This window comes from Artemia franciscana, chromosome 5 (genome assembly GCF_032884065.1).
Source record: "Artemia franciscana chromosome 5, ASM3288406v1, whole genome shotgun sequence".
Lineage (NCBI taxonomy): Eukaryota > Metazoa > Arthropoda > Branchiopoda > Anostraca > Artemiidae > Artemia > Artemia franciscana.
The window spans coordinates 20,440,817-20,464,359 of record NC_088867.1 but is presented as its reverse complement, the minus strand read 5'-3'; the positions used below and the strand labels follow the sequence as shown (position 1 = coordinate 20,464,359).

The 23,543-nt window shown below is 33.0% G+C and overlaps 1 protein-coding gene across 3 annotated transcripts in view; it reads right to left on the bottom strand.

Annotated features, from left to right (window-relative positions):
- The window catches only part of LOC136027081 (huntingtin-like), a 187,663-nt gene that overhangs the window by 14,709 nt on the left and 149,411 nt on the right, over positions 1–23,543 (bottom strand). For all 3 annotated transcript variants that reach the window (XR_010617489.1, XM_065704020.1, XM_065704021.1), the window contains exons 30-33: positions 21,564–21,739; positions 10,662–10,780; positions 5,731–5,922; positions 1,293–1,477 (exon numbers count right to left, since the gene is read on the bottom strand). Coding sequence is in view for 2 of the 3 variants with exons in the window: in XM_065704020.1 (XP_065560092.1) it covers positions 1,293–1,477; positions 5,731–5,922; positions 10,662–10,780; positions 21,564–21,739 (672 nt within the window). In the remaining variant the exon portion in view is untranslated. The remainder of the gene's footprint in view (positions 1–1,292; positions 1,478–5,730; positions 5,923–10,661; positions 10,781–21,563; positions 21,740–23,543) is intronic.

Genomic DNA, 23,543 nt, shown 5'->3' with positions numbered 1-23,543 from the left:
TAAGTGAATTTTGAATAAATACATTCAGATAGATACATATTCAGACAAAACATTTATTCAGAAAAATGGAGACAATTTCAGAGAAATGCATTTTCATATAATTCAACCGTTTTTGCAGCCTTGACCTCACCCATGGAATAAATACCAGCATTTGTGCTTAGTCTAAGCCAAGGCAAGGAAGTGACTTAAAAAATATATACATTTTTTTAGAATTAGCTAAATATAAGAGAAAATCCTCACCTAGACAAGAAAAAATAATTCATGTCTTTAACATTCAGTTGTAAAAAAAAAAAAAAAAAAAAAAAAAAAAAAAAAAAAAAAAAAAAAAAAAAAAAAAAAAAAAAAAAAAAAAAAACACCATCCTAGATGAGGGACTACCTCTAAAACACAGGGTTCACCTAAGTAAACAGCTAGTTGTCTAGTGTTTGGCTATATCAAAAACTGCTCATGTTTGTAGCAGTAGATTCGGAAAATGGGAAACATTAATACTGGAGGGAAGAGCCAGGCGAAAATCATAAACAGATTTGATGGCTTGTATCTTTTTTAAATCTATTTGTCAGGCTGTGTCCTTTGTAAGAACGTTGATATTTAGTTCAATCTTATAAATTTTTAAAATCTTTAAATAACTATAATAATAATTTATTGCAGAAATCAGGCGCAAGGTCCTTTCAATTCTCTATGAAATGAGAAGCTAGAAAACATATGAAGTCTGCAAAATTTTCTTGGCTATCGAAAAAATACCTATAGCGCCAGTTTTTGAGAGCGGGGTCATAACTGGGATTTTCATTCGGGTAGGGGAGGGGTATATGAAAACGCTTTAAAAAAGGCATCAAAATGTGTTTTTGTGCAGTTTTTGTTACCTTTTTACGAGTCGCAGAACAATTTCAGAGGGGATTCAAATCCCATTACCCCTCCGCTCAATATAACCTTGGCTGGGAACATAAACTGATAATAGAACAATAGAGATCCTAACGTCAGAGTTCAAGAGAAAACTGTTAGACAACTCTACTGAAATTAAATTGTGATTTAAACTCTTTAGTATAATGCATTTTCTATAAAAAAGAAAAAAAACAAGAAATAAGCCACTTTTCAGAAATGAGCGTTTTAAAAGAATTTAAAATTAGAGTATATTTTATTAATGTCAATCTTAAAATTTTCTGGCTAGTTCTGTTATTCCCACAAAAAAAAGGAAGGAAGAAGAAATTGGAAGACAATTGAGCAAGACATCGGTCTGAGCGTTAGAGAATTATTTTAGAAGCAACACCTAAAATTTATTCATTATAGAAACTTACGAAACTTGATTGGGGAGGTATCGAAGGAGGTGTTCACCGGCGGTCCCCACAATGCTTGGATGTGATTCGAGAGGGCACTGTAACATATAGACGACAGCCTGCAGTCCATAAAATTGTGATTTTGGAAATGGTGACTGTATTGCAATAACCAGCACTTTCTTGATTTCGTCCCAGTGAATCTTTTCCTAAGGGAAAAACTCTACTTTATAAAGCTGCCCTTCTATTTCTCTCAATCTTACAGCAAGACCAGACAGTTTCTGCCTCACCTCGCATCTGACATTCAAATGCCAGGGATACACATACACATATAAGTGATAATATAAATTGTAGTTTTTCTTATTGTTTAGCATTTTAGTGACACTTCGCTTATCAGAAAAGGCATTTTTGATTTGTGTCTTTGGTGAAATATCTATCAGGGGTACCCCATTCCCCTCCGAAAAAAATTCTGCTGACACCCTTGGATCCTAGGTGACCGGGTTACCTAGTATCAAAAATCAACTCCAGACTTGCTTTGATCTCTGCAAATTCCAAATTTATCCAGTTTGATTAATTTTAATTATTTTTGATACATTACAACTTTTCACATTATTTATCTGAATATGTTGAATCCGTATTTTTCTATGTATCTAATTTTCTGAATACATATTTCGTCTGAATATATATTTATCTGAATACATTGACATGATTTTTTTTTTTTTTTTTTTTTTTTTTTTTTTTTTTTTTTTTTTACCATGAGCTCACCAGATTTACATCGGAAATGATCGAGCTGATCATTATGTTTCATCATTCTCATTATGTTCCTAATCTCTTGATAATATTTCAATCTCTTTATGTTAAACAAAAGTGTATGCATCTGAACAAGATGTTTATTATTCACTTTGGTCGCAAGATCCTTTATTAGCCTCTAGGGCAGTACGAATTTTTTTTGCTTTTTAATTCCATTTTGTTACATTTTTTCTGTTGAAAAGAAGGTAAGCTACAAAATATTAATATCATTCCCAATCCTGCAAAAAAAGCAACATATTGAGGAATTTTCTGAAGAAAAAAAAAATCCTATCTTTAGAAAAATGTCATAGAAACGTCTTTAAAAATGATTATGTGAATTAATCTGCATGAGTGGTAAGCTCCAGTATGGTAAAGTGAATGTCAAGTGCACTTGTCTAAATTTACAGAAACAGAAAAAATAAGTCATCAAAGAATTCCACTAGAGCTTAACCTCAAAAGAAAATGAATAAAAAGTTACTGGTAGAAACAAAAAATGTCATTTCAATTTCTACGAAAAAAATTCGTTAATGAGGATTTTTAGGAAGAAACTAAAAAAAAAAACCAAGTGAATGTGTAAAAACTGCCTTAGGTAGATTCCTCATTCACTCATAAATGTAAGCTAATATATAAGATCCTTACTACTCACGTTCCCTGCTAAAGTCTTAATTAGTCTCTTATAAATTTTACCTTTTAATTGTTTGGTTAATTGCGTTCTGTATTCTAAATAGGCATTAGTCATGGTCCTGTTTAACACGAGTTTTGTAATTTGATATGGTTGTGTCATTTATTTCCTTTTATAAACGACCTTAGACAAATTTAAGTGCGTAATATCCAGGCTAAATTTAATTTTCTTTCTAATTTAAAAACAGTTTTCTTTTCTTTTAATTTACAAGTATCTTTTTTTTTATTTTTGTACCTTTTCCTTTTAATTTTTAATCACTTCCTATGTTTTGTATTATGAAAAAGCAGTGTGGTCTTTGCCGTCAATTATTTTAAAACCCTGTTTCAGAAAATCTCTATTTCATTTCTGGTCATATGAATTATTCTGCATGAATGGTAAACTCAAATAGGGTCAACTGATGTTAAGTAATTTCCGCTAGATTTATCAAAAGATAATTTGAACCAGCTACACTGAAACTACTTTCAATTTATTGATTGGGAAACTTTGTTGAAGGTGATTATTAGACAAATTTAAGTACTTAATCTTTAGGCTATATGTAATTTTCATTCTAACGTAACAACAGTTTTTTCTTTTAATTTCCAAGCGTTAAAACGTTTACCGAGCCTCTCTTAGAAATAGCCATTAGAAAACAAATTAAATTTATTGATAGAAAAATTTTGATGAAGGTAATCATTAGAAAAATTTAAAAGCTTAATCTCTAGGCTACATACAAGTTTCATCCTAATGTAAAACAGTTTTTTTGTTTCTTTTAATTAGCAAGTGTTAAAAGTTTACCGAGTCTCTAAGAACTAGTCATTAAAAAACAAATTAAATTTGATGATTGAAAAATTTTGATGAAGGTAATTATTAGAAAAAATTTAAGAGCGTAATTCCTAGGACTATAGCTACATGCAATTTTCATTCTAATATAAAAACAAGCCTTTAATTTACAAGTATTAAAAAGTTTACCGAGTCTCTTATAAATAGTAATTAGAAAACAAATTAAATTTATTGATAGAAAAGTTTTGATGAAGGTGATTATTATTAACATTTACCACAGGAGTCTTTACTAGCCTCCAATACAGCATGTCAGACCATTTTGTTAAATCTGCATTTAAAATGAAGATAAGCTACAAAAGAATAACGTTATTACAAATCCATGATTTCATAAAATCCTTTTTTCATTTCTGGTCATATGAACTAATCTACATGAGTGCTAAAGTTAAGCTGATATCAACTACACATTGCTAAACATACCAAAAGCGAAAAAATAAAGCAATCAAAGAATTGTATTGTGAGCTTTAAGGAATCAGAAAATAAATATAAAATTATTGATAAGAAAACAGCAATTGAGGGAATTACATCTTCTAAGGTCACTATTAATTCTTCCTTTTATTCTGTATCTTTTCTTTCTGAAAAGGTTGCTGATAATTCATACTCACCAGAGCAGTCTTTACTATTCTCTATTTGTTCACTATTTTTTATACATTTCGAAGTTACACAGATGGTAACATGCAAATGAATAATTATATTAAATGTCCTTATTTTCATACTACTAACGTTTTTACGAACTCCTATTGTTTATTCGCCTTTTAATCTTACAAAAGACGTAAGATAAATTACGTAATATTTAAATTTCAGCCTTTTCAACAGACCAAAAATGTAGTCTAAGGCTACTCCATACTATAGACTGTTGCGTAGTATCTGGCCCGCAATATTCTTGAAATGTAAGGTTCTGAAAATGAGGTTCGTACAATACAGTACTCAAACAAGTACAAGGCAAATTTAAATCAGACGCTCAGCCCATATACATATCGTATGGAAAGTAAGAGGAACCGGAGTTTAAGGAAAATCAGAGCATAGCGCAGAACGATTGCACGCTCCAAACGCTATAAATATTCCCTGTTGCTAGATATAACTTTCATATTCTAGAGAAGTTAAAAAAGCTACTAAATCAGGTATTAAGAACTTATTCTTATCCCATGGCTGGTTCCCGTGCCATTACAAGATCAGGTTTTTCAATTGACCTAGGTTATGCTGTCTGGAATTCAATTGCATCGAGTTTAGAATATATCTCGGATTTATTTAACATATATTTAAAAATAAATATAGCGGTCGATTTTTAGAAATCAAAAGGGAGAGAAAATAACGCCTTCCTTGTGATTAACGTTTTGACCAGGTCGAAAACAAGGGTATACTTTTCTTTTACTATTAAGGACTATAAAAGAATAAATTCGAAATAAAAAAGAAACTATGCAATTGTTATTTGCAAATCTGAAGAGAAAGAATGTATACTTACCTCTTTTTCAAATTATTGAAAAAAAAAACAAAGTAATGATTTAAATAATAGTTTATCATAATGGTTAAAAAACTTAAAATATCAGTTTAGAAATACACAAAAATACCCATATTTAAAAAATAAATCTTACCAGTTTTCCAAATTTTGATTTTTTTTTCTTTTTTTTCGTTCCGCTTCCAGTTTTTTTCTTTCTTTTCTTATTCTCGTTCACTTCTGTCTTTTTTTATCGTTGCAGCTTCAGCTACGCTCAATTCAGATTGTATATACCCCGTTTCTTTCTTCTTTTTTTGTACTTTATATTGCATTGTATCGAATTGTTGAATGATCTCTATATCCAACTTCAATATTCTGCGCGACCCATAGTCTATAGATAAAATACAGAAAAACCCCTGCCGTCCTTTTTTTAAAACCTTTATTGGACTCTCAATATAAAAAATTAAAAGACGGCCCTATTTCGGATAAATTCAAAGACCACTGCAATACCATTTGGCCACAATTATTTTGTATCTAACATTTCATTTGATTGACCTGATTCCTTTGAAATAAATGTATTTTCAGCCACACAATATATAAAACAGCAAATATTATGACTAACAGTATGCCATTCATCAGATATTTTCTTACTAACATAGCGTACCATCTAAAAAAGTAATGATTTAACCTTTGGAGACACCCCCCTCCCTAAGAAAGTGAACTAAAAAATCATCACTTACAGATGGAAGAACAATTGATGATTTGGCAAGACCTGCTAGGAGGTAGGGAAGGCAAACAGCTTCATCATCTTGATATTTTCGTAAAAAATTAATAAAGTTTGAATACATCCATTCAAACTTGGAAACTTCACAGAAAAAGTCAGACAAAGACAATATACTTTTGATGAGACCAAGATGAAGCTCAAATGAAACCTACAAAATAGAACATTTACCATTTGGATTGTTTAGTTATGTCATTTATGGTCGCTTTTTATTCAAAAAAATCTTATATTCAAATCATGTATAATTAAAAGATATATCGGAGACGATAGGGTTGCTACCTATAAAGACTTATCAATAGCTTAGAGATTTTCTTTCATATTAAATTCCTTTTTCAGCAGCAATATTTAATAATTTTTGTACTCTTTTTACTATCTAGTGCTATATGCACTATCTAGTGTTACTTTTACTTTTCTGGGTATTACAACCTGTTCACGTATTTTAAGGATCAAAATGGTAAAAAAAAAAATTACATTAGAAATCATCCGGACAGAAAAATAAAAAAGCTTTAAATTTTCGTTGTTGCACCAATGGTAGCATTGGACCGAACACGGTTCCAGTCGGGGCTGAAAATTTTGATTCCTGTATGACTCAGGTGTATTTAAATCAACCTCATTGAACTCTACCCTCGTGTATCTCAACCCCGTTTAATTCAGCTCCCATTCAAATCAACCCCCTGCAACTCAACCTCTCAGCCACTGTGCAACTTAACCTCATACATCCCGACCCCCATTTAACTTTGGCCCTGTCTAATTTAACCCTATTTAACATAAACTCCATTCTAATGAAATCCATGCAACTCAGCACCCGTTTTAGGTAACAACCAAGCAACTCACCCTTTTTCAACTCAAACTCTTGAAATAAACCACATACATCTGAGTTTTCATTCAACTAACACTCACTTAGCTTATCTACCACGCAGCTCAACCTTATGTATCTCACCCCATTTAAACCCATGTCCCTGGGAATTACACCACATGATTCCATTCAACCCTTTCTGATACAAAACTCCTTGTTCACACCATACCCCCTTAACTCAACAATATAACATAAAAATTTAACAGAACCAGGTTTGTCAGAAGATTGACCCAAAAGAAATTGTGTTTATTTATTGATTCATTTTAGTTTCCTGGCCTAGTTATGTCCAAGGCACTAAAGGAATAATATTTTAACTAATGAGTTTATCTGATCATGCATAATATGAGAGTCAATGAAATTAAAATCACTTTTTGTCATTACTTATCTTTCTTCTTTTTTTAAAAAGATGCTTTTCACAAAAACGTAAATAGCCATAACATAACCTAAAACGAAAAGAAATGGTCATATAATAAGTCCAACTTAAAAAAAACAGAAATTATTATGAATGAATAAATGAAACCCAAACCGAACAGTAATTAAAGTTAGTAATCATATCAAACAAAAAGGTAAAAGATACTGGGAGATTAACAGAAAAACCCTAAGCGAACAAAAATAGAATAAATAATCAAAGCAAACTTAAAGCGTGCAGAAAATTACAACAAATAAGAGTAAGGCTATCGTCCCTCTCAAACTCTTTAAAGGCTATAGCGTCTGTTGTGCTTCACTGAAAACAAAATAAATTTTAAAATATAATATTTTATCTATATTTTATACACGTGAAAAATTTGAAAAATATATCATATATCTTGAGCATTTTCTTATCATTATAGCATTGAAAATGAAAACTATAGAGACTTCCTGGAATTAATATACCTACATTTAAGGATACAGCCAAGAGCGTATCCGGGATTTTTTTTCGCGGGGGGGAGGAATAGAAACTTTGAAAAATGCATTAAAAAATTTAGTGTATATGCATTTTCTCAAGTTTACGCTTCAGACAAAAATTTCGAGGGGGTGGTGGTCAAACCCACACCCCCTCTGGATACAGCGCTAGGCTAAACAGAAAACTTTCCAGATTTTCTTGGTTTTCATTATTCGCCTATACCTATTTCTCATCAATAGTCGTTTAAAAACAAAAAATAATACAAAAAAATTGAATCAAATATCGATCCTAAGTCCTTGAGTTTTCCCTAGAAGCAACAGGAACACGAGAAGCCAAAATAAATGAACAAGAGATGACAAGAAGAAGAAACAATATATAGTTCCAAAAGAGTTTAAGTGGAAGACATTGTAAAGTTTCAATAAGCTTTTTAGACACATCAAATAAATGGATGGGAAAGAAAACCGGTGAAAATCTTAAAAAAGTCTCTACATGTCCAAAAAAAGCTAACTTCGTTTATGATATGCGTATATGTACGACTATGATTATTGGTACGATTATCTTTACGAATATAAGAACGTAAAAGAAAAACCCATGAAATCTTTTAAAAATCTATACGTAAAAAAACAGCTTTTCATGATATGCGTAAATGTCCGATTACGATTATTAGTAGAGTTATCTTTACGAATATATGAACGTAAAAGAAAACCGATGAAATCTTTTTAAAAATCTATACGTCGAAAAAAAAACTTTATGATATGCGTAAATATACGATTACGATTACAACATCATAAATTTACAATGTGTATACGATTTAACATTACAGTTTTTGTTTTTAATTGTCGACTTTTTAGTTGAAACCCAAATCAAAAGTAAAGCACCACTGACACTTTTCCATCCAACAACCACATCTTCATCTTTTTCCATTTTCCATCTACAACCACATTTTCCATCTACATTCCAACAACCCAAATCAAAAGTAAAGCACCACTGACACTTGTACTAAATCTACTATCCGCACAGCGTACCCATTACGCGACATGGAGTCCGTCCAGAAAAGAGCAACAAGGATTATACTCCGAAACCACGACATACCCTATGATCAAGCCCTCGCTAAATTAAATTTATCTCCACTTAAAGTCAGGCTTGAACACCTTATTCAGCAATTTGGAAAATCCGTCCTATCCAATAAGAGCCACCGATCAATACTACCCAAACCAGCCCCTCCCAATAGCCGAACTCGGTTACAAAATAAACTTATACCCTCTAAAGTATGAACTAATCGTTACGCCAACTCATTTGTGCCTTTCTTCACATCAATTTTCAATGCTGAGTTGTGGTGTGTGATTTTTGTTTAAATGTATGATTTTGTAAAAAAACTGAATTTAGCTATGCTATGATAGTTTTTAAATATACCGATCTCTCTCTCTCTCTGTCTCTCTAAATGTATACACAACAAAGGAATGGTGAAACCGAAAACGTGCAAAAACATACCCATTGTCCCCTTTTGACAGAAGTGACTTTTTCAGCCTAACTTAAAAAGAAGAACATTCTTAATGTTGCCAAACATTACCAGATCAAACTAACAGATCAAAATCAAAATCTAGCATTGATTGTACATATTTTGATAAAATTCAGAGGATTCTTGGATGTCTTATGGTAACAAGTCAATTCAAATGAGTTTTTGACCTAGCTCCTCTGCGTTTTTGAAAATATAATAACGATAAGACCCTATATATTTTAACATTTAACATATATATAAATCAAATGTATGATTTTGTAAAAAAAACTGAATTTAGCTATGCTATGATAGTTTTTAAATAAAAAAGATCTCTCTCTCTCTCTCTCTCTCTTTGTCTCTCTAAATGTATGCACAACAAAGGAATGGTGAAACCGAAAACTTGCAAAAACATACCCATTGTCCCCTTTTGACAGAAGAGACTTTTTCAGCCTAACTTAAAAAGAAGAACATTTTTAATGTTGCCAAACATTACCAGATCAAACTAACAGATCAAAATCAAAATCTAGCATTGATTGTACATATTTTGATAAAATTCAGAGGATTCTTGGATGTCTTATGGTAACAAGTCAATTCAAATGAGTTTTCGACCTAGCTCCTCTGCGTTTTTGAAAATATAATAATGATAAGACCCTATATATTTTAACATTTAATTTTGTTTGCCTAACAGTAGGTAATTAGATAAAAGAAGGCAATGTTTGGTTGGGGCGACGACAAGAGTAGAATAATCACTCATTACATACATACATTTATATATGGTTATTGATCCTTAAATGAATGTTACAGCCCCAAATATTATAGCCCTTGGGTTATAATATTTGGCCCTGAAAAAAAAAAACAATGGCAAGCAACGATTTTTTAAAAACAGATCAAAATCGAGTGCAACAAACATCAATAACTGGTTACTATTAAATGCGGAATGTTAATAATTGGGGTTTCCAACTAACTGGATTGCATTTGGAGCCTTATAATAAACTATAAACAATAAACTTTAAATAGTAATCTTATTTCTTCATTGCTAGCAACTGTATTTATTCTATTTTTCTTTTTTTTACATTGTTTAAATTGTAAAAACATATTAGAATCATTGGCGCTCCAACGCTTTTCAAACAATAAATATCTTGTGTTGGGAGGTGTCGTGATGGTCTTATTATACATTCCACTTGGTCTTTTCGTCTTTTCTGCCGGAAAGAAAAACTCTCACGAGATAAATTGAGTTTGTTGTCAAAACTACAGTAAAATAAATAGCATTTTTTAAATCTTCTGAACCTCTGATTCCATATATCTTTGTTTTCAGGTTTTATAATCAGTAAGCTCTTAACAATTAGTGATATTTCGATAAAATTCAGAAGATTCTTGGATTCCTTGTGGAAACAAGTCAATTCAAACGAGTTTTTGACATGGTTTATCTGCGTTTTTGAAAATATAAGTTGGTCTGGCATAGTAGGAGGAGAGCGAGAAAGAGAGAAGAAAGCAGAGAAATATATATATATATATATATATATATATATATATATATATATATATATATATATATATATATATATATATATATATATATATATATATATATATATATATATAGTGTATATTATATATATAGTGAGCTTGGAATGAACTTGACAAATAAAGTACTTCTCGTTTGAGCAACTGATCGTACAAGTCGACAAGAAAATGAATGCAGGAGCGAACATCCAACGACGAATCCTGCAGCATAGATTGATATGTTCTGAACGTCACACTGTCTTTGAAAACTAAAAAAAGGAAAACAGATTGAGGGCAATCGTCAAAATAAGGAGAGGAATCTTGGGACATTCTGCTCCTCCAATTCTATTGGATGAGCTGTTGCTTTATCTCCTTTTTTTTATAAAGCTAGAAAAAATACACATAAGGTTACATAAAGACGGTCAAGGTTTTATTTTCTTCTAACAGGGTTAAATTAAAAAAATGAAAGAAGTGAGGATGAATAATCACAAAAAATAAGCTAAAAACATATGGCATCAAACAGCTTAAGGAGATTTAGCCTTCCTATGAGGGTTTAGTTGTCTTAAGAATCGACACATTACTACTGATTGGATTTTTATGAACAAAAAGCTTTGTTCAATTTAACAAATTAATTTTGCTTATTTATTTTCACATTTTGACTTGTCAGCACTGACAAAATGTAGACTGCAAAATTTTGAAGCAAATAATAGAAAATTCTTAGAAAATTGTAGTTTGCAAAATTCCTCTGTATTATCTTGTTTTTTTTTTGTGTTTTTTTGTCTTGCCGTGTTTTTTTTTTTGTATTGCAAGACAAAATCTGGGAAAATTGGGGTAAATATGAAAGCTTGGAATAAATTAGATTTAGTTTTTGTGAAGAAGCACCTATTTAAAGGGGGAAACGTGGCTTATGCCAACATAACCAAAGTAGGAAACTTCGTGTTCGTCTTCGTTTCGTGACAAAAAGAGAGAATCCTTGGCATTAATTTTTTCCTCTTTATTTTATACTAGTAGACCTCTATATCTAATAATCAATGTTGCTAACCTTTCTCTTTTTTCGGACTGAAATTTAAGGTAATAACAAGAAAAATGTAGAATCGCCTGTGTTCTTTAAATAATTTTTTCTTTGCATTAAAAAAAAAACAACAAAAAAACATGAAGATGTTGACATCCAAAAATAAAGCTAAATAGGAAAACAAAACCATAAACCTTAAATGTGGTTAAATACATTATATATACATGTTTAAATACTCTGAAAGATTGTACGTAAATATTTCATGGCTGGTCGGTGCACGACGTGAAAAGGGGCAAGTTGGACACATGAGAAAGGAGACTTTTACATTTTAGGAGAACTCCTAGCTTCCTGGAGCAGGAGGATCTCACTTTGCTGAGATGTTCAGCCAATTTATGCATAAAAATGTATCAATAGGAAAACAAAACCATAAACCTTAAATGTGCTTAAATACATTATAAACACATGTTTAAATACTCTGAAAGATTCTACGTAAATAAACTAAGGGAATTATTACCATTTAAAATGCTCATCCTGCCTTTTTCATCTCTGTGCAGGTAGATCTGAGAATGTAATATTTTATGCTACATAGAAGAAGATTATCGCAATAGGGGGAGTCCTGTTGCCAAACGGCTAATTTTTGTCCTAATTCTCCCCTTGGTATTTTAAATCCTAACAAGAAAGGAAAATACCTTAGATAAAACCCTTCAATTTGTTTTGGAAATAAAGGTAGAGTTCTTTTAAATCTGTTGCTAAATTTTATAGATTTTCGTTTAAACACAAATATATATGATATTAAAAAACAATGCGCATGCCTAGTAGCATGCTGAAACACTGCAAATTAAACACAAACTATAACGACAACCACTTTAACTAACTTATAAAACAAAAGAATTTGAACTGTTTTTCTACAGATTTAACTGTCAGATAATTTTCAGCGACCTCAGAAACAAACGTTAATCTGAATTCTTCCAAATTCTCAGCTGGAATTGAGCTCCAGATTTTTGACCAAGCATTACGAACGCTAAAACCCACTCTCGATGTTTGACGAATTTCATTTGTTTGATTTATAGTTTTAAATATTCGGTATGACGACTTATACTTACGACACGACTTCCTGTCCATGGATTATTCTTTGCGGTTGAATGTGCATGGCTATGCTGTTTGACCTATGTAATTGGATGGATGATTACGGTTAAGGCCTTGTTCAAGAACTTAATTGCTAAAGTAAGAATACAGTCTTCCTTTCTCCTTCTGTCTTTCTTTTTTGTTTTTATATTTCTTATATTTTATATATTATGTTTTTTATAGTTTATATTTTTCATGTTCGGTTATGTGGTGTGTGTTTGTTTCTGTGTTTGTCCTGTTTCAGCGGTGATTTCTTTTTTCACTATAAATAAATATATTCTATGACTATTCGGGTATTTATGCTAACGGGAGTTAGTTGGGAATATCCCAGAAAAATTTGAAGGCAACATACTGTACAAATAGTCATGGTAAAAATTAAAAATAGAAATACAATGTAATTGGTATGAAGAAAAAATGCCATAAATCCGTAAAGATGGTTGATTGATGAACTATAAATCAATATAAAAATGAATTATTTTGAAATACTTGAAGACATTTAAAAACAGATGAAAAGGTAGAAACCCATACAGAAATACAATAAAGAAAATATGAATGAATAAAAGAATAATAAATGTTTTTTAGCATTTTGTTTGGTAAAAAATGGCAAAGGCGTGATAACATACCAGTATTTCGCAATATATGCAAATGCCATTTCAATTGAAAACGTTTTTGGATCTTTTCCTAGATGCTGGGCAATCATTCAAGAATGGACTCTCATTCAAGGGCGCGTTTTTTTTCGGGGGGGGGGGGGAGAGAGCAATATAGTGAGCATTTGTTTCATTTTTCAGGTTTTCTTCTTTTACTGTTAAAGTTTTTCAACTTATGTTACCTCAATTTTTTTTATTTTCTACCATTTTTGCTCTAATTACAGCGCTATGCTACGATTATACGATTATACTACGGCGTTCAAAACATACGAGGCTCAAGGAAAGATAGCAAAAGAATACCTCTTTAGACTCATTAGAATTTTAACCAATGAAATGTATAGATAATATCCATTGTAAAGAGCTATAGCTAAGAATTGATTCCAAAAGTCTTGTTCTTAATGTCGATTGATCTAATTGAGAAAAGAAAACAACAGGTAACACAATTTCAAATGAAGTAGCCTATGAAATACTGGATATCTAGAATCTTTAAGGAAAAAGAGAAATGTTTTATATGAGACATTTTGCTAGGAAATGCCGCTATTAATTTGATATTTGATACTTATAGGCCTTCGAAATAATGGAACAAAAAGATTAGTCCCCATATGACAAGATAAGAAAGAACTCGAGCACGTAGATGAATCGTGGTATTTATGGCGAATCAGTAAAACAATATAGAAGTCAAGATAATTTCTTATATAACCTTTTTTTTAATATATCCCACCTAGGGGGTATAATACCTCCGTCTGGGTATTTTCCTAGAAAAGTAGTATCTAGCATCGATTGTATCAAAGGTGGCCAGTTTTTCAAAAGGCATCCTTACGAACCGTTAACTATTTGGAATATACAATTAATAACAAGTTAGTTTGTCCGAAATATTTTTTTTTCAAACGGAACTTCTAAATAGGTTCTAAAATTTAAACTATTCTATTCAAGTGCTGAACACGTCTGATCTGAATTTGCTCAATTCTTCCATAAAGGTTGGTGCTAAAAATATATTTTACTTTTCTTCTTCCTCGGCTTTACTCTTCCTCTGATCTTTATAATGATGCTAGAATAGCTCTGCTCGATCATATCATAGGTAACAGAAATATTTATTTAGTCCATTCTGCTTTTCTATGTACTCTTCCATCGCCCCTGCAGCAATTTTTTTCACGGCCAGGCTCAGGTAGGTACTCTTCTTTTTTACATAGATCTTCTCGACGATTTGTTTTTTCTTCTTCATCCTCATTTATATATATTGTTTTATCTAGGGTATTGTTTATGGTTCTTTTAGTGCTCCATTATCGTGTTGTATGGCCCCATAACAAGCAAAGCTTCTTGGGCCGAATAACTTTTTTACGTTTGTAATAGTGTTTTAGTATTAATAAAATGATTGATTGACCAACATTTTGTGCAAAAAACATTAATTAACAAATATACTGTATTTCTTAGCTAGATATTATTTTATGTAATTTTTTAATGTTGTTAGGCTAATAAATAAAATATTGTTAAATATAGTCTTAACCGTTAAGGTGAAGCAGGTCCCTTTGAATATTTTTTTCTTGGTAACAATATTCCAGTATACCTGATAACACATTCAGAATTCAAAATTCAATACAACAGTGCATAGAGTAAGATACAGTTTTCCCCAAGAACTATAAATTTCTGATCAGAACTAAGACAGAAGATAGATTTTGGAGGGAAAAGAGAATTTCTCCCGAGGGTGTATTTAGGGAAAGAGGACAAGCAAAATAAAACAAAACAACAATGGGTAAGTTGGTCGGATATATGAGAAATTTTAGAAATTTAATAAAAATCACAACATCTCCGGGAAAAGAGAACGTCCAAAAGCACCTTTCTTGAAGTAAAGGTATTCAAGGTCTATGAAAAATCAAGCAGTTTCTAAAAAACACTAAACTAAAAAAATTATTTATTTAGAATTGATTCCATTTTACAAGGGATATTGTTTTACCTGCGAATTAAATGGCTGGGGAGGAGTGTGCACCCTCTATTCGCTGAAGAATTAGGCAAAGTTATAGTGCACATAATTTTTCCTGATTTTCTTTTTAATGAATGCTTAGTTCACTTTAGGGTCTTTAAATTCAGTTACTCTTGAACACTAAACGCAAATTTTTTCCAGGGCACGCATATTTATGCCTTTGAAAAAGGGTACTACCAAAAAATCTCTTTTATATGAACGAACTGCTTCTTCCGGTTATATTTATAATTTATTTATCAATTTTATAATTTATTATATCAATACACAATAAAAAAAAGTTAGATCCTAAATTAAAATAAAATATCCATTCAGATTTCTATTTGAAATGTGAAGTTATTTGGATTAGAAGCATGTGTTCCCCTGACGTGTTCTATTATGTCATCCCCCCTTACAATCGACCATCATTATAGTTTTTCTAGTCCGATGTTAAGTTTTAGAAAATATTGACATGTAATAGGTTACGGTGGACCCCTTACATTTTAAGATAATAAATAAAACAGAAATGTTTTTACGCAAAATCAAAATATCAGATAAAAATCATACACACATCATGACTATCTTTTATGCGTTTTTTTGTTTTTTGTATTTAGATGTTGCTTTTTATTTTTAGTTTTTACCTTCTTTTTTTCGTTTTTATTACCCTACAGTTCCCATTGTTTGTAGTTTCTTTATATTCAATTTCTACTTTTCTTCTTCAATAGGATCAAGGACAATTTGCTGTCATGGGGGAGGATATCAACAGTACGTAATAGTATCTTTGAAACAAAAGGTATAATTTTAGTAGCATTTAAAAAAGAATATGTCAAGTCGAGAGTTTGACACATATCCTCAGTAAACAAACCAAAAAACAATAATAATCCGTACATCGCCAGTATGAAATTTGTCCCTAAAGTTTTTCTCTATACTAAAAGAATAAATATTAACAGATTCAACACGTATTTTTCGTAATAAATTTTATACTATCAATATTAAAATTAAGTTATGCGAATTATGAGCCTCCTTAATTGTTCAGTTTAATGTAAAGCTGTTGATACTTAGTGAGATAAATGTAAAGACATGAGATACTCAGAGTATACCTCTTTACAATGAAAATATTCTTGGTGCAACACTTGAGGATTTAGGTTTCTCCTCTTTCATATCTTAAAGTTAGGATTGTAAACTAGGGCCCGATCGATATGGATATTTAGGGTCCGACACCGGTATATCGATATCGCACCAATACTATACCGATATAATTGTACGACAAATTCCCCTCTGAAAAAACCTTACCTAAAGTTTATACCCCTCCGCCCCATTCTCTGTCCATATTCATACTCACATGTTTGTTCCTGGTCTATTACACACCAAAGAAGAGCCTTAATAATTCACTTTGGATTCCAAAAATTACACCATTTACAAGAACTATTTGATTTTCTTTACCTTTTCAGATGAGTAGTTTCTGAGCACACACAAAGAAAAAAAATAGACATTTTCGGAAGAAACAAATAATAAAATAATTAATATGAGACGCCGGTTTACAAATAAATTTTCAAACGGAGATAAATCTATTTATTTGGACAGTGAAAAAATAGGTGCGAAAGTCTAGATATTTCGATCACATATACAGCGATCGTCATCAGTAGAATTACAAAAATAATACAGCTGCAACTAGCATATTTTTACACACAAAAAAAAATTACTTTTCGATTCATTCACAAAACAATCAACTTCCGGATTATTCACTAGATTATTTTCAGAGAGAGCTCACTAAAAAAGTTCATTCAAAGCCATGATGTAAATTTCCTTCTTTAATCTTGCCCAAAAATAAAACAAATTTTCAATGAAGGTAATCTAATGAAATGGTTAAGAACTTTTTGTTCTTTAAGAATTTGTGCACTAAGAACTTTTAAAAAAGAGTTATTGAGTTGTTATTATTGAATCATTTGAATCGTTTATTTTTACCAACAAGCGAGCAGAAGATGGGAGGTTTCTGTAGCAAGGCCATAGTACCTGCCGGGAGTGGTGTCTCCCTTAAACTGCAGGGAATAGGTAGCAGAGACCTACACTTCCATCATAATTGGTATATGAAATTGGCATGTTTCCATGCCAATGATGCCAATGATGCCTGTTACCAGTAGTGATGATAATCCTGTTCTTGTTTATTCACCAGCACTGACTTTTACACAGAGCGATGTGCTAATTGGCGCAGAGGATGACGTGATTGAAAGGCACGGAGTGGAATTTTGACACTAATTCGGTCAAAGCGACAAAGACATTATTGTGGCAGCTATGTCCGGGTCATGAAGATTGCCCAATTCGGAAGAGAAATAGTGCACTAGTTAGCCATTCCAGCGACATAATTATTCTACTGAAATCTCTTGACGAGACTGACACTGATGTTCCAACTTTCGTAATTAAGCGTCCTACACAATTTAAGCTACACATTTACAATTAAGCGTACCCTGCCTCCCTGCAACTGCCTATCCCTCTCTATTCTCAAAATTTAATCAACTTCATAAAGTTGTTTTGGGAATGTCTTCAAAACTTGACAATTATGAAGTGAGCTTCTACTGAAATCTCTTGACGAGACTGACACTGACATTCCAACTTTCGTAATTAAGCGTCCTACACAAGTAACCTGCCTCCCTGCTGCTGCATATCCCTCTCTATTCTCAAAATTTAACGAGCTCCATAAAGTTGTTTCGGGAATGACTTAATGTAAAGGCCATCAATGGCAAGTGGTATATCAATATGGACAAGTCTGCTGCGGAGGACTTCTTCCCGTCAATCCAGAACGTAATCTCTTGTACTACAACAAAAGTGGTCTCCAAGCGGTTTTTCGGCATATCATATAATATTCCTACCGAAATTGATATTACCATACTCGAAGCCAACACGCTATCAAGGATGCTAAAAGATTGTGCCAATCTAAGTCTGTGAAGCTCAATTTTTGGATTCTTTTGCTCAATCTACATTTTTCAAGCATGGCATCAGGGTGAGTTATGAACTCGTGTTTAATAGTTTAAGGATCTGCCCAAATACTGTTTTAAATGCCGATCACTAGACCATCTGCAGAGCTCCTGTCCCAGCGTTCTCCTAAAATGTGCTCGCTGTAGAAGGCCGCACATATCAACCAAATATGAGCAATGCGTTGGCGATCCCAACTGTGCAAACTGCAGACAGAAACACTCTTCCTAAAGCTTTTCCTGCCCTGTTATTAAAGATCGAATAAAGCGCAACTCCACTCTTCAACCATGAGTGCATTAGTCTGAGTTATTCAGTTTAATATAAACGGCCCCAAAGATAAAGATTTTATTATTGATGAATTGTACGGTTCTAACGATTTGGTACGTCTCCAGGAACATCTTCTCACTGCTTCAAGTTTGAATTTTTGCGTCGAAGTCAGCATCATACTGTGTTCATGAGTCCAGAAAAAGTTACTGGCGGTCGCCCTTCCGGTGGACAAGCCTCTGTCTTTAAACGGAGCATTCATCTACCCTCCCCAGTACTCTTCCACTCCGGCGAAGTTTTCTTGGCTGTGCGTGTCGGTAGTACCGTATTTATAAACTCTTATCTCCCATATAAAGGATACTCGATCAGATCCTTTACTAAATTCGCAAAGGCTTGTGGTCTGCTGAAGAATCTTGTGAATCAGGTGCTGTCAAACTCTCTACAGTATAAAATAATTGGTGAACTTAGTAATGGTATTAATCGATCTTCTGTGAGAAGAGATTCGCTTTTTGAGTGTCTTCCATCGTATCTCGTCGTGACCAAAACTCACAAATTTTCATAAGTTCATCACCCTGGAAGTACAAGTGATATTGATCATATCATTTGCTCGCTTGGTATTATCTTTTCATCCGCCAGTTTCAGTGACATTTATAATGGATATTGATCCATCGAAAGCCAATTCTTCACGAGAAAAATCGAAGGGGTTTGAAAAAAAAAACAAAAAAAAAAAAACAACTGGAGCAAAGCAAATGTACCGCACTACATCTCTATTTTGACATCCCTTCTTTCTACCATACGCGTTCCATACCATCCTCTTCAGCACCAGGTACCTACGAATGGCAAAGCCGATAATGACTGTTAAAACAACCAACTTGTGATGTGTATGAAAAAGGCAGAAGAAGTTGCAGTACCTCGGCAACGTAATTGTAAAAATAAAACTAAAGACCTATCTGGTCAATGGACCCTTTTGACCGAACAAGCAAAATTACCTGAAGAAATCTGGTGCCATCTTCTGGACAAGCTGCGCATAAATATATATATATATATATATATATATATATATATATATATATATATATATATATATATATATATATATATATATATATATATATATATATATATATATATATATATATATATATATATATATATATATATATATATCAGCCGATAACCGATATTTCTTTTCCAATATCTGATAATGACGCTGACCCTCATGTCGGCCCAATAACATCGGTCGGCAGATATATCGGTCGGGCCCTATTGTAAACCTATTCCCCTTTTTACAAACGTTTCACGTAAAACAATTTCAACTGATAAGACATGGGATACTTGGAGCATTCCTGTTTGCAATAAAGAGATACTTGGTGCAGCATTTAATGATTTAGATATCTCCTCTGTTCAGATCTTAGATACTTGGTGCAGCATTTAATGATTTAGATATCTCCTCTGTTCAGATCTTAGATACTTGGTGCAGCATTTAATGATTTAGATATCTCCTCTGTTCAGATCTTAAGATCAGAACTGTAATCCCATTCTCCTTTTTACAAATATCTCACTGCAAAACAACTTCAACTGGAAAGACACGGGATGCTTGGAATGTCCTTGTTTGCAATAAAGAGATATTTGGTGCAAAATGATGATTTAGGTCTCTCCTCTGTTCAGATCTTAAAACAGCACGGGAGACCTATTCCCCCATTCACAAACTTTTCACTGGAAAACAATTTCAACTGGAAAGAAATGAGATACTTGGAGCATCCCTATTTACAATAAAGAGATACTTGCTGCAACGCTTCATGAATTAGGTCTCTCCTCCGTTCAGATCTTAAAGTCAGGACTGGAGACATATTCCCCTTTCACAAACATTTCACTGGAAAACATTATACGAATTACCATCTATTATATGAAGTCATCAAGTTGTCAGTGTATGAGAAGTCGCTAGTGTATGTCAAGCTGTCAGCGTATACCAGAGGATGACACGAGTTGTCAGTGTAGACAAGTTATGTCAGTGTAGTACAGAAGTTGTTAGCTGCTGAGATTCTTATCCTTTGGAAAAAAATTAGGAATGACACTGTTAATTATCTTAGGTTCACGCTTTTTCTTTACTCAGCAATTGTTTGAATGAAATTTTTTTTTATACATAAAAGGAAATGGTGGGTTTCTGAGGCGTCACACAAAAGTTTTGCTGGATTTGAACAATTCAAAGAGAAAAGGCTTTCAACCAATTTTGTACGCAAGACTGTTGTAACTATAATATTTGATAATAATAACTTACTTTTAACAAAATAAAAACAACAAGAAACAGTGGAGTAAAGAAATATAAAAAGAAGAAATCAAAATAAAACATAAACAATTTACTAGAACAAAAACATTGGATAGGATCATGAAATGGATTAAATTTTGAAAGAGAAATCCAGTCAAATCCTCATATGACAGTGCTACTTTTGCCGCTGTCTGGAGCCAAGGCCATATTCAGGGGAGGGTTTAGCGGGTTATAGCCCCCCTTCTTCAAAATGTTTGTTCGACTCGTAAAAACAAAATAAAAATGCATTTAAACATATTTTTGATACGCTTTTTAAAGGTTTTCTTCGTTACCCCCCCCACCCTCCGAAAAAATATAACCCATCGAAAAAAAAAAATCCTAGATAAATCCCTGTCTGGAACCTTAAAAGTTCGCATATTTTTTCTATTCTTATATCAAGGTGGCAGATAAAATAAAATTTCAAATGCCAAAAATATGGTGGGCAGAGCTGCTCGGATATCTTTTTCGAGAAAAATTTGAAACAAACCATATAAAAATAAGACAAAATAGGTCACAGCTGGTCGAATACAGTTTACTGTTCCATAGTTTACAATTCAACAATCCGGTTTCGGAAACCGGTGAAAAAAACGTCTTTGTTCCGCCTATAATATTGAATCATGTTTCAAGAATCTAATTTCCTAGTTAAAAAGGAATATGAATACCCTACTTGTAAAGTAGGTAACCACGTATTCGAATTATTAAGATTTGATCCTCTAAGCCCACAAGTTCAAACCAAGAATTAAAAAAAGGTGTAATCAATCTAATAGAATCTCACCTGAAGAGCATTCAATCAAATTGGTGGGATCATTGACTTGAATCGAAGATATTAGAAACTTAGCGGACACTTGACCAGCAAAATTTAACCTATCTGTTGTCACTACTTCAAAGCCAGATCCTTCGTCGACTTGATTACTGATTGATTCAAGCATTTGTTGCATTTTGGTGCCATCACTTAAAAAAAGATAGATGAAATAATAAGCAATCAAAAGGCATTCTCTAGAATCCTGACTGATAAATTCGTTTAAAAATTCTTCATTCTTTATAATGTAATTAAATAAAAAAAAACAAGTTTTTTTAACGGAAAGTAAGGAGCGGTTTTAAAACTTAAAATGAACAGAAATTACTTCGTTCAAGGAGGCACACTCGTGCCTCTATAAAGAGGCGACACACGACAATGTTAAGCGATCTTCGGTTCCAGTGGTCGCAGACGGATGAGGAGGGATGCATTTCGTAGCCCGAGCTCCAACTAAGAAACCTGCAAAATTTCATCCCCCTCCAACTTTTTCTTCATGGGTAAAATCTGGCCGAAAGTTTCGACCTGTCAACCCAAGCCCCCCTTTAACGTTGTCCGATCGGGCTGAAATTCACAAGTTAAGGTCCCCTAGGGCCCAGGAACTTATCCGCGAAATTTCAGCTTGATCCGATAACTCCTTCCCTGTTTTCCAGAAACCACGCATAGCCACTTAAAATTCATTTACTTTTTTTTTCTAGACGCCTACAGGTCACATCCGACATCGGATCTGGGTGTACGAAGACTCATTCGATGCGGAATTCTCCGAGTAAGTGCCCATGAAAGTTTCGTAGGAAAATCTTAACCCCCCGAAAGTTTCGACCCTCCAACCCCCCCCCCCCCCCCACCCCTTTTAACGTTGTCCGATCGGGCTGAAATTCACAAGTTAAGGTCCCCTACGGCCCAGGAGCTTATCCGCGAAATTTCAGCTCGATCCGATAACTCCTTCCCTGTTTTCCAGAAACCACCCATTAGCTATTTAATTAACGGATTTCTCTCCATAAGAGCCCATGTTAATTTGAAATTTTTAAAAGCTATTGACAAGTTATATTTACACACATGCAAGTTATTAGCTCAGTTGGTAGAGCGTGAGGCTTTTAATCCTCGGGTCAAGGGTTCAAGTCCCTTACGGGCGGTTTTTTTCACAACATCAAAAAAATTTTGATAACACCTGGACAGCTTATCATTTGAGAGATAACAGAATATTAGCTTCTTATGAGCAAAAGAAACATTTCGGTCATTCTATCTATTTTTTTTTCTATTTTATACAATGATTTAAAAGCGGGGGGGGGGTTCCTCTCCTAATTCCTGTACGAGGAGTACAGGAATTATTAAATTACATCCACCATGGATTGTAGAAAAACGTACAGAAATAATATGAAAAAAACTTCGTTTTCTTAAAGAGTTAAAGAGGCTGCGTCCCAAAGTCGAACCTTAAAACGTACAGGAATTAGAAGAGGCAGTTGGGGGACTGCCGCCCCCCAAACCCCCAGCTTTTAAAGACTCTTTTGTACAGGTTTTTTGTTTTTTTGCTAACCCCCCGCTCTTGGCTTCGGAAAGGCCCTCTTTTAATTAACAAAAAATTGAAATGAATGAATAATGGAATAACTTTGAAAAATGTTAAACACAAGAGGACAGGAGAACCATTGCGCCGAAACTAGTAATTAGTAACAATGAAGTCCCCCCACAAAAAAAACCTGTACAAAAGAGTCTTTAAAAGCTGGGGGTTTGGGGGGCGGCAGTCCCCCAACTGCCTCTTCTAATTCCTGTACGTTTTAAGGTTCGACTTTGGGACGCAGCCTCTTTAACTCTTTAAGAAAACGAAGTTTTTTTCATATTAAAAAATGTAAATATATGAAAGGGGCTGCTTTCTCATCAACGCCCGGCTCTTTACGCTAAAGTTAGACTCTTTCTCGTAACTCTGCTTTTTAAAATAGTAAAAAACTTTAGCGTAAAGAGCGGGGC